Source organism: Zea mays, chromosome 6 (genome assembly GCF_902167145.1).
Source record: "Zea mays cultivar B73 chromosome 6, Zm-B73-REFERENCE-NAM-5.0, whole genome shotgun sequence".
Taxonomy (NCBI): domain Eukaryota; kingdom Viridiplantae; phylum Streptophyta; class Magnoliopsida; order Poales; family Poaceae; genus Zea; species Zea mays.
In genome coordinates this window covers 110,077,496-110,089,834 of record NC_050101.1, presented here as the reverse complement: position 1 = coordinate 110,089,834, position 12,339 = coordinate 110,077,496, and the positions used below count along the sequence as shown (strand labels likewise).

The window sequence follows — 12,339 nt, the reverse complement described above, 5'->3', positions numbered from 1 at the left end:
TAATAATCTCAAATGGTATAACTCAGAATTATAAATCTTTAAATATTATTGAGAGCTACGGCTTTTGCATACAAACTATCTTTATTCGTCATCATACAAGAATTTTTCTCGACAAGCTCTAGTACACGATTGATGTGCTACTAATACTTTATATTATTTTCAAATGGTAAAACTAAAAAAACTATAACTTTCCTATACAAAGTATATTTATCCAATAGCTACAAGAAAGGTACGATTTTTCTTCTAAAACCACAAGCTCTGGTATATTATTAATATGCTACCAAAACTTTGTATTGTTTTTTTTAACATATTAACGATCTCAAACAAAAAACTCAACATTAGAATTATAAAGTCATAGATTCGTTTAGAACTATAGTTTTACAAAAAAAACATCTTCATTCCATACAATCTTGTAAAAACATCTTCATCCGAGGTCGTACGATTTTTGTAAAATTGCTCTTCGCTGCTGACATTTTGGTCCATCTGTTAGGGTATCTGCAACGGTTACCCCTAAATTTTTTCCCCCTATATCACTTTTTTCCTCTATTTTTCTCCATATTTTTTCATCTCCCGCAGCGGTTTCCCCTAAATACTCCCCCTATACCCCACTACAACTATAAAATATCATTTTCTATATCAACTATTAATTTTTTATCTACTAACAATTACTCGTGGACCCACAGCACAGTGTTTAGGGGATGAACAGTGACACGCTATATTTGGGGGGAGAGAGAAGGGGGCCGGTGCCTAGGGGGCACTGCTGCGGCCGTAGAGTACCCCTACAGGCGGCATGCAAGGGGAGGGGGCTGCCAGGGGCAGCGTTGCAGTCAGTCTTAGGTTGATGCCACGTAGCATTGCAGGTCGGCTAAACGCCCACTTAAGACTTCGAATAGCCAAAAATATATTTTGAAACTTTATTAGGGACCTAAATGACACCTTGAGACAACTCTGAGCATCGCTGATTATTTTTTACTGACTCAAACGTCAACTTGTCAAGCATTCCCGAGCAGAGGAATTAGTGGAATGTGCTGTGGTGATAAGATTCTGGATTCGCATTTGCAGAACACGTATGATTGCCATATGGCGAAGTCAAACCCACACAAAATCAGAGAATGGCTCAGGACAGGAACCAATGTGAATATGCGATGCACGTGTGCAATTCACCAACCAATCAACCATGTCACGCCAGCATAGCAAATCAGAGACGTTACCGAGCAACATAGAAAATGAGATTCTGTCGATACAGCTCGACCTCCAAACCCTACACAAATCCTGAAAAAAGCAACGAACCGGTGTCCCTCCCTCAACCACAAGTACATGGGCAGTTCTAGCCTTCAAATTTACAGGATTACATTGGGGAAAAAAACATAAGAAACGAACATTAAAGACTGACAGTTAACACATTGGGTCCGGGACAATCCATGATCTAAGATTTCTAGGTAATGTTCAACCAATGTACACGGCACGATTGGCGCTGAGTGCCAGAAGCTCCAAATTGCGGCGCGGCTCGGTTGCTGAATCATCAGTGAGTTCCTAGCAGATTTGTCCAAGAGCTAAATATGTATCCACAGTTGTCAAGACGATTTGGTTCTCTTGTGTCGAGCCTGGCCTTGGAGACACAACCGCAGACGCTGGGATATGTTTTCCCCCATCTGTTGCCTCTCCTTTTTCAACCTCTTCCACAGTGATCGATTCTTCTCCTTCGGGATCGCGAGAGGTTTCCTTTGTACCCGTCTCAGTGGGGTTGCTAGAGCCCTTAGTGTCAAGCTCTACAGTTTGCGAGGAGGAGAAGACATTAAGAATTGTCCTATATTTACTGGTGCACAGATCCAGCCTAGGCAGGACATCATTAATTTGAAATCAGCCTATATTGCCGGAGCCCTCCGTTACAAATTATATAGCTCACTCTAGTTTTGTTCTAAGTCAATCTATCTAGCTTCGACCAAGTTTATAGAAAAATGTATCAACATCTACGATGTCAAATTAGTTTAATTAAATTCTCCATAATGTCTTGCTAGTGCATTTATTTGAGTTTGTTTATAGATGTTAATATATTTTTCTAAAGACTTGGTCAAAATTAGAGAAATTTGACTTAGCACAAAACTAAAGTGAACTATAGTTTTGAACATAGGGAGTAGCAAATAAACACAAAGATTTCTAGCATTCAAATCTTAAGGGTCTAGTAACACACTGAAGAAATGTACCTTAAGCTTATGATTAGGTATCTCAGGCTGTTCGCCTGATGACAATCCATCACTAGCTCCACCCAAGGAAGAACATCTTCCCCAGCTCTCTCGGTTTGAGCTGGTATACGAACAGCATTCATCTGTTTGTCTGTTTGATTTATCCTAATAAGGAAAGAAAATTCATTAACTCCAAGTAAAGAAATCATAAAGATCGTTATTTTTTCTCAAACAAACTAGGCAATATCTTCTTCTACCTCTAAATGACACTCTCCTGTGTTACCGTCCATCTCAGTAAGGTTATGGTTTTCATCCAAAAGAAAATCCTGCACTCGAGTGGAGTTAAAAATCTCAAGTAGAAGAGGAAGAGCAGGCAATGATTGACTTACCAAGTCATTATCATTTTTAACAGATAGCTGATTTACCCTCTCTGTCAGCAATTCAACTACTGATTTTGTAGCTGAAACAATTAAAACAAAGTCAATAAGCAAAAAATGGTTACTTCAAGATATTAAGTACAACCATTGAGGAAGAGAAGCCACACCCACCATTCGTGAAACTAGCTGTAGCAGCTGATGAACTTCCTGCATCAGTGCCAGCTGCCCGTAGACCATTGATGATCTCATACAATAAGCTCTGAAAATATAAGTGCATGTATAAGTAATCTACTAGGAGAGTTTCATATAACATGAGGCAAAAGATTTCACACAGGATTGCAAAGAAATGAATTGAAAATTTACCTCATTAGTACCAGCAGCACCCTTAAAAGCACCAAGGTTATAATACTTATCAAGTTTATGTGTGCAGGTTGAAGGAAACTGAGGTGGGTGAAGAACGTTGTAGAAGAATATTGAAACAGAGTCGTAATAAAACTGGGGTCTTGGCGAATTGTGATCACCCTCAAATTTGATTAGATTTTTATCCCCCTGCAGAGGAATAGAAATATGTCATCAATATGGGCAGCAATCAGATGGCCCTTTACCAGGAGCAATCACCAGGAAAGAGGCTTGTATGCATTTATAAACTGATCAGCCTTCCTAAAGCAAGCTACAGTGATACTTACCGCATAAGCCTGATGAATATGGTCTGTGTGATGAGGCTGAATAAACATATCATTTGAAGCATGTCCAAATAGTGCAGGAATAAACGTCTTGGGTGCAAACTGTCAAGGCAAAAAAAAAAGTGTTACCCAGAAAGATAGGCTATTCAGATCCTATGAGTTTGGCTGAAAAATGAATTTGATTATGCTAGTACTCCTAAGAAACATTTTCATAGTATAATAGCTTTATGCTGCAACCAATTTTATACGAGCAACGGTGAGAGCTGTCTCACTGAGTCACTAGGTCGCGGGTTCAAAGCAGCCTCTCCGAATTTGCGGGAAGAAGGCTTGTCTTGCAGTCTCGGTTTATCCCTTCCCCGGGCCCCACTCATGTGGGAGCCTTCAGCACTAGGTCTGCCTAATATCTCTAAAATCTCAACTCAAAATAAAATCGCATGTAGATGTTTAGACTTATTGAATGTCAGTGTTCAGAGCCAAGACTATTGAAAAAGACACATGCGATAAACCATTCCTTTTTCCTTTTTTTATTTTTTGCATTGCAGTCAAGTCACTCCTTTGAGGCCTAATCAGGTAAGTATAAACTAACCATATTCATTTCAAACTATTCCATGCATCCATTCATAGGTAATGCATACCATTGTCCTTGACAAGGATCACAACTTAACAATGGTAACAAACTGCTCCAATCCACCTTTCTAATAAGTTCAACCAGGCTCTCTCAGTGATTGAACTAGTAGAAAATACTATTTTGAAAAACAAACCTGGACAACATTAAGATCCATTATGTCAAATTTAGCTCTTCTCTGAATGACGCATCGCATGTACTGAACAGCCATCTTAACCTGAAAATATATCATATATGTATCACAACAACCATCAAATCATATGAGTATAGCAACATACAGTGAGCACTTGAATAGAACATGAAGCAAGAAAGCCTAAACTGTGGAGTGTGGACCTTTACAACATTAACAACACTTCTTCTTTGTGATTCATTTGCAATCTAAAATCAGCAAGCACTATTTCATGGAACATCAGCAACAGAAAACAGAAGGAATATGATGAATCTCCCTACTGGTTCAGGATTTAGAAAAGTTGCTGCTTAGGCTGTCTCCAGCAACGTCCCCTAAATTCCATCCTCTAAAAGAATATTCTCTGTCCTTTACAGCACACTCTAAAAGATTCCGTCCTCTATATCTTATCAGTCTCCAGCAACGTCCCCTAAATTTGGTCCTCTATATCTACAATCCAGCATCGGACACCATTTTTTTAACACAATATGCATGCATGCAACGTGGTAAGTCAATCAACAGTGGTCGTCACGTGCACAAGTGTCAGGTCGTAGCGCTTTGATTGCGGATAGAGGACGAACAGTATTTCTCTACATATAGCGGCTGAAGCAGAGACTCTAAATTTTAGAGTGTCTTTTAGGGTTCCTTGTTGGGTGGATAAAGGAGCACAATATCCTCTAAATTTAGAGTACAGGTTGTTTTACAGTTTGTTGCTGGAGAGAGTCTTAGGGCATCAACTCTAAGTTCACACACCCCATAGTGGCCTAACTGCCTAAGATACAAAGAACTAGTTGCAGGAATTTCTAAGATATTAAAAAGAATAACTTTCTTGTTATACCAAGTTACCAACAAGTGTTCTACATACATCTCTTATATAACAATAAACATATGTGCCTAATAATTAGATCATAAAACGCACATACAGTTCAACAGTAAAATGGTTACTTTAATGAAAGTAGTGAAGCTAAACATTCACCACAAGATAATCATACCGTGAACTTAGGAACTCGTATTTTGTAAACTTCTACAAGCTCCATCATTAAGTCATATAAGTTAGCGAAAGCACTATCCAGAACCATGCCAGCAATTGAGGGGTCTTCTGCTCCATATAGCAGACTGCAGCAGACATAACACAAATTGTCATGAAATATCAAAATGCACATATATCAAGAATAATTTAAATCAAGATATTTTGCAGCGTTAAATGCAAGTACCGGGATAAAAGGGGGAAGGGGCAATTTAATGATCAGTACAAAGTACACACTCTTTTAGATGCACTTTGTAAGAGATATATTCTGCTATAATCCAAAACCTTCTAAAAGGTATATTATCACAGAAATAGAACAATAAGAAATTCTACACAAAGTAGAGAATAAGCATTTTAGATAAATTAATACCTTGTAACAGCACCCATTGAGCGTCCCCAAAGACCTATACAAGAAACTTGCTTATTCTTACGCAGAAAGGACACAGCACATTTGAGATCCTGCTTCTGGGAGTACCACAGTGGTAATATTTTTCAGGACTTGCCATTTAAAATAGAATATGAATGTTGCTACAAAATTTATAGTGTGTACGCACCTCATGCCAACCAAGGCTGACATAATCTCCACTTGATAGCCCTGATCCCGCAAAGTCAAGTGTAAAAAGGGTGATATTTGAAGGAAGAAGTATGACAGCGGCTTCATTTGCATCTGCTCTGCATCCACTGCATTAAATTAATAAAAAACTTGTTAAATGAACCACATTGGATATTGAAGATGGTAAAGAGCAAATGGAAATAAGAATCATCTTGATAGCTCATAGGCTGTAACTAGCAGATGAAATCAAAATTGTGATTGGGCATTAAGAGTTAACTAGTGGTAGACAAGATGTTTGATGTGTGAAGTATGATCAACAGGGAAGCATTAATAGCATGAGACAAGAGATGTACGTACCTATTCCCATGGCAGTAGACTACACATGGAAGGGAAGTGTTTTCTGGGATGACAGCAGGAACATAGTGGCTGCACTTTAAGGTCTGACTTCTTTCATTCGTAAGCTGCAACATACAATGATACGAGTAAGAGAATAAGGTTGATATACAAATGATATCGATGGTCAGCACCAACATACAAACGGATGACATAGAAAACCTCAATAATTATGTCCCTTACTTGCCTCCAAATCTAGCCTTTTATACTTCCTTCCGGCAAGAGTGAACTCTGGCTCCCATAAATACTGATCTGGATTGTACTCTGCACTGTAAATGCATTGCCAGTTCATCGCCACTCAGCAGAAAATAGAGAGAAAATAATCTGATGCAGATATCAAAACCCGAAGGCTATGAACCTACGTTATCCATTCATTGTCGCGTCTTACAGAAAAGGCACAAAGTTAATTTAGAAAAGTACAGTTGGTATAAATGCACATGCTAATTAAATGTAAAGTTTTGTTATGGGTTACGAACACAAACAGGTTTAGTTCTGCAACTACAGGACATGTGATTATGACAAGCTACTTGCTTGACTGCAAACCTGGTACATGATTCTCAATAGAAAGGCTGAACAACAATCTTTTTGCTCATGTACTAATGTAACACATGGTCTAAATGGATACAGCAAGGATTCAAGTACAGAAATTTTGCATTCTTGTGCCTTGAGAATCGTTGAGATTACAGTGAGAAGCTGGTACGTTTTTTTTTTCCTTCTAACAGAGGCTTATACTTCTTCTTTTTTATTTAGAACCAAGGCCGGTAGAAGGACAGACCTGGTGCAGTGGTGAGATCTATCTCACTGAGTCGCTAGGACACGGTGCGGAAAAAGGCTTACCTCAGTTTACCTGCATTAGGTTGGTCTAGCTATCTTATATCCGTAGGAAATTCATACAATAACCCCCCTACTAAAATGTGAGGAATTGCGGCGACATATCATCACTGGCAATGGCGTGAAGGCTGCCAAATCCCACCAACTTGCAGGCTGAGTTTGCAGCGACATATCATCACTGGCAATGGCGTGAAGGGCTGCCAAATCCTACCAACTTGCAGTTGCAGCTGAACACAGGCTAAATTCCGGCAACACGGGTGGGAATAAAGTGGTTACCGAGGCGGCCGGATGACGAAGTTGACGAACTGCTCGATCATCGCTTGCCCGAAGCAGCGACGGCGGCCTCCGGGGCGCAAGTACGTCGCCCGCCCGCCCGCCCGACCACCCTACCGCCCACCAAACTCTCGCAGACCAACCAACTGTTCCTCCCGGAATTCCTCCCTCCGCACACCTAAACTCGCCAAATCAACTCAGCCCGACTCCCGCCGCGAGGTATCAGCCCGAATTCCCCAGCCCGGGCAGCCTCAGATCCGCGCAAAACCTCCCAAGGCTCACGGCGACCAGGAGCCCGGAATGCTGGCTGCGAGCCGCAGGGCCCAGCGAGCGGGAAGAGAGGCGGGGAAGGCTCCTCGCGGCCGCGGCTGCGGCGGGACGAGGCGGGGAATGGAGACGGAGGAGCGAGACGGCTGCGACGGGACGGGAGTAGGCAAAGGCAGTGTGGGTGTGCCGTAGGAGGTGTGAACGTTAACGAGGAGGCGGCGAACTATAGCGTAGCGTGGTAGCATTTGTTTTTCTCGCCCTAGCACTCTTGTGTATTTGCTTTTGTAGTTTAGCCCCCTCAAGCTGGAGTTTTGCCGAACCGCACCGCACATGCGCACTGCGGCATTGGCATGGCATGTGTGTCAGTGCCACGCCGGATGCCTGCTGCCACGGGCGCGCCGCAAAGGACAACCGTTTCTGGCCTTATTCTTCTTGACGGACAAATTAGGTTATCTCTTCAATTCAAACAAATTAGATTAAGCAAGTTGTGATATCTTATACAGAAAATTAAACAGGCTAGGTGTTTCATAGATGAACATTTGTTTTTAAATGGTTTATGTGGAACTTTAAACTTTTACTAGATATGTGTCCGTACGTTGACACGGGAGTTAAAACAGTGAACCTGCACTTTATAAAGATAACATCAACGACCACACAAAGTAAACTTAAAAGAATATGGGATGTAGCCAACAAACATCCAATTGATAGGTTCAACCAAACACATTCATAAACCAATCACAACTGCAGAGCTAGTTACTATTAAATTCACGATGACTACACACTATATGTGCCGCCCCCATAGCCGCAATGCACTGTAATGCAAAAACACACTATATCGGTTAAAAAACAAAAATCGTTCTACATCCAGTTGTTACAAGCCATTGGTGAAACCCTTGACGGAAGAGAAAGAGCTATTCTCGATGATAAACCAGAGAACACCATAACATGTCCTGAAAATCAAACGAGCCAATTTAGTATAAGATAGGTAAATGCACGTACGTTGCTACGGAGTGAACATATTATGATAAGATGCATTGAAATTCAAAAATACTAATTGCCATTTTATGTTCTTGTTAACATCTTTTAAAAATTAAGAATTTTTACATATCTTAAAAGCATTACACATAGAATAAATCCATCATGCGCAATAAAATTTAATGCTTATTGGCCACTCAGTAATCTTCTCTAGAAATACTATTCAAATGTATAGTTTTTGTTATATATCTAAAAATATTGGAACGACTTATAATTTAAAAAGAAGAGAATGAGTTATAATTTGAAAAGGAAAAGTACAATGTCTAATATTGTTGCCACACAAATATTGTATTCATGGCATCCTTGCTTTCTCGTTCTCATGAGTCCTGGATTAGTAGGTTTACAGAACAAGCCTCTCTATGTGAAGTATAGAATGAAGCGAAGAAAACTAACTGCTTAACACGCCCTATAAGAGCCTTGTTTATAACTGTAGCTTAGAATTTATTGAGATAAGCCCACCCTCAGATTCAGTTGTGGCTTAGAAATCAAGGCATGCAGATGTATTTGGCTTCTGAACCTCATTTATACGAAACATGCACATCACCTCAATAGTGTTCTGCTGCTTGTATCAAGTGGACAGTACTGGTTACACCTATAAGAGCCTTGTTTTAGAACATATATGACACAAATGGTGATGACTGAAAGTGAACTCAGAAAAGAATAAGTCGCAAAAAATATTTTCTTTGAAGGAATTACTTCACCATGTGCTTACACAACAGACATTTTTTCAACTGCTGAATTCACATTTTTTTGTTTGTAGTGGACTTCAACCTTTGTCAACATGAATGAGTGCCACGATTCAAACATGAGTTGTGAATTCATATAAAAAACTTATATCCTTCTATAGTTATAAACAGTGGCAACTGAATGAATTAACCAGATATTTGTATCGCACCAAGTGCATGCTTATCAACCTAGAAGACCAAATCAAGGTATCAACTGAGATGCCTTTGCCATAAACAATCTGTTATAGTATTGAAGATTCCAAAACAATTTGTCAATCTCATTAAGAGGTAGTAAAAAATAATATGTTGACAGGTTTGCTGGTGCAGTAGCTGCCTAATAGGAAGTTAACTAAGTAAAAGGAAATGAGCCACAGAACAAGCAATAATCACCTGCATCTTCATGCCATCTTCAGCAAGCCACAAGTAATCATAGACTCGTGGGATATGAAGTTAGAAGGCATTCGAGTTTGGATCTTCAATCCATCAAGCAAGCATATTCAATACCTCCACAAGGTTCCTTGCAGTGATCAGTCAAACAACATTAAAAAAATAAAACAGTGTACACTTATAATAAAAGTTTCTCAACTTATGAGCATAAAATTCAACAAAATTGACAAATAAGAGTCAGAAATACACTATACTCAAGAGTCAAGACAAAGGAATCCATCCCAGACATCAAGGCACTAACAGAAGGATATTTTTTGTTAATGTAAATTGTTGGAGCAAAAAGAGAAAAGCATTTCCATAGTTTGAACATATCATTCAACTAATGTCTTGTTTGGCATAATCCTATACTGTTACAAAGGACTGTGGATTGCATAACTGGATACAGTTAGCAAAATCACAAGTGCTTGTAGCATAAAATGCATTTATCATGAATACATGATACAGATCACATGATAATCATAGTGAATGAGGTGGAAGAAGTGACACATCACATAACCCATGGTGAATATTGTAATATTTAACAAAAATATATGGTGGACTGGTAAAAATATTTGTCACACAATTCAGGAGAGTAGTGGGTTAATGCCATAGTAAGTTAAGACAACACAAGTTGAAAGTTAAACGAAGCACTTAAATCTCAATCATCTTGGCCTCTTTCTTCTAGGAGAGTAAAAAAAATCTATATCAAAGTTGCTAGCATATGACCTTGTGATGCCTGCAGCAAGAATAGGATAAAATAAAACTACACCTCATTTCATAAGGTTGAGCAAGCAATGATAGCCCTCAATTTACCTTATTTACATGACCAATGCAAATGTTACCATTGTTGCCATCTTTGTGTGAACATGGTGCATCACTGTTTCCAGGTCTTTCTCCCTCAATTTGCAGCGAGGCCAATGTATCATAACTGGTTCAACGACGACGCTAATGAGAGGGAGGTGCCCGTGACCCCTTGATGTACTCGCCTTGATCAACGTCAGAGAAATAGCCAGTGTTGCTCCTCAACCTCTCTGCGGGCTCTTCCTGAATTGCATATATGCAGAGCAAGCAAGAACAACATATAAAAGAAAAAAATTACAAATAAAATAAAAATATTGCTCACCTAACACCTATTACCTGCCTTACTTGAAAATGGCTGCAATTATGTGAAATATCCATGCAATTTGGTCTTCAATGACAGATAGCTCATCAACATCACCGGGAACTGGTAATCTGGATGTTTCCTGTAGTAGATTGAGAATGTTTTTATTTATATGCAATTTTACTACCCAGATTGAGAATGTTTTTATCTAGCATTATTTTTCCCTAATAACATTGGAACAGAGCATACATACCTTTTACAGGATATATGATAGTGTCAATAGGAATCGCAATGGTAACAGACATGTACTCTAATCAACCATTTGCAAGACAAGGATATCATAGTCATATGCACGATGAAGTCCTTCTGATACTGATGGGCCTACAACTAATCAGACAAGCAATCAACAAAATATGTTATCAAAATCTTCCACGAAGACGGGAGGATCCTCCAAGACAGCTTGCCCTAGACGAGGCCATAGAAGACCTTGAACTATAGGAGGTACAGGGAGGCCTTGTCGTCAGGAGGGCAGGACTCCAGCTCCTCTTGTATCTGAGAGCCAGTATGTGGACATAGTCTGCGGGCTTGAAGTGCCGAGGCACGGTAGGCTCTGGCATCTTCACAACCATGAATAAATTAATATAGCATTATTCCATTTCTAAGATGAATGCCCTCTATTATTGTGAGCAATTAAGTTTTCAAAAAAAAGAATTGCTAATAGAAACAAATAGATATGATTTTCTGGTACCGTGAAGAGGCAAGTGCATTGTAATTATAGACTTGGCATTATTTGCACGAGATGTATATTACTATCAGATAGGGAAAAAATCATTTGCTAGCTAAACAAAGAATATTGTGGAGTAATCACAGGAAAATGCATCTTAATCTCAGGAGTTCCCTGGCCGTGGTATAACAAAAAAATAACACAGAGGAAGCCAACCTCATGTCCATTGGCCCATTGCCTCGTGCCTCATACTGGTGTCGCCTCGCGCTGGTCTGTTGTCTCCCGGCCACTGGCTTCTTCCCTTAGAAGTAGGGGTCCAGGACCAGGAGGCTCGTGATGGTCGCGCTGTCGTCCAGCCCGTTGGGAGTCTCTACAACACAAACAAAATAGGATGAACATCTAGATCAGACAACTTTGCATAGCCAAATCAACACCAGTGCCTAAAAGACTGAGTCTTGCGCGACACAATTCAAGTGTAAATGAACGAGCATATGTTGACATGTCTAGCCGGAAACAAGCGAAGGGCTGAGAGCTTACATGGAGGAGCCGCCAATAGCATGTCCGGAGAACTTGAGAGCTTCCCCCCCATAAGGTGTAGCCATGACGGGGGGGCGTGAAGTGGAGCGTGGTCATCCTTGCAGGATGACTCAAAGAAGAAAAGCTTCCTTATGGCACATACCATGGCGGGGGGCCCAGATTAGAATTCCACCTCCACTTGTTCCTCTCAAATTCACTCAAATCCTCGCCATCCAGGGCCCCCAAATCGCCCCCGAATTCGAAAGGAAACGTCGGGAATCAAACCCACACGCTAGCTACAGGTGACGGAGGAGTAAGCTGATGGCAGCACCATCGAACCTCAACTTTACAGCCCCAAATCTCGGCTCCGGGAGTGCCTTCAGCGTGTACTCGCGGACGTGGGCCATGGCCATGGGGTCGTGGTAGCGCGTGT

General features: G+C 40.4%; 1 protein-coding gene across 3 annotated transcripts; it reads right to left on the bottom strand.

Moving 5' to 3' along the window:
• Positions 1-1,191: 1,191 nt before the first annotated feature.
• Positions 1,192-7,634, bottom strand: LOC103629745 (alpha/beta-Hydrolases superfamily protein). 3 transcript variants are annotated; one of them, XM_008650858.3, is made up of 14 exons: positions 7,115-7,634; positions 6,195-6,276; positions 5,972-6,075; positions 5,616-5,742; positions 5,432-5,526; positions 5,027-5,150; positions 4,005-4,085; positions 3,247-3,345; positions 2,924-3,109; positions 2,732-2,819; positions 2,573-2,643; positions 2,441-2,509; positions 2,205-2,348; positions 1,192-1,769 (listed from the first exon to the last, which is right to left on the bottom strand). In XM_008650858.3, exons 1-14 carry the CDS (start codon positions 7,153-7,155, stop codon positions 1,575-1,577), a joined length of 1,506 nt encoding a protein of 501 aa, XP_008649080.1. In that variant the 5' UTR covers positions 7,156-7,634; the 3' UTR covers positions 1,192-1,574. The 3 variants fall into 3 exon arrangements, with proteins under 3 accessions (XP_008649080.1, XP_020394967.1, XP_035816002.1); XM_020539378.2 differs by having other exon boundaries at positions 6,195-6,991; positions 7,115-7,595; XM_035960109.1 differs by having other exon boundaries at positions 6,195-7,035; positions 7,115-7,509.
• Between the last annotated feature and the right edge of the window lie 4,705 nt (positions 7,635-12,339).

What these genes read in the sequence shown, in the direction of transcription:
- LOC103629745 (XM_008650858.3), bottom strand. Translation starts at nt 7,155, where the DNA reads ATGATCGAGCAGTTCGTCAACTTCGTCATCCGGCCGCCTCG. An exon ending in TACGAGTTCCTAAGTTCACG is followed by an intron (nt 4,086 to 5,026) that starts GTATGATTATCT and finishes ATATATTTTCAG; the next exon opens with GTTAAGATGGCTGTTCAGTA. An exon ending in TACAGCTAGTTTCACGAATG is followed by an intron (nt 2,644 to 2,731) that starts GTGGGTGTGGCT and finishes TAATTGTTTCAG; the next exon opens with CTACAAAATCAGTAGTTGAA.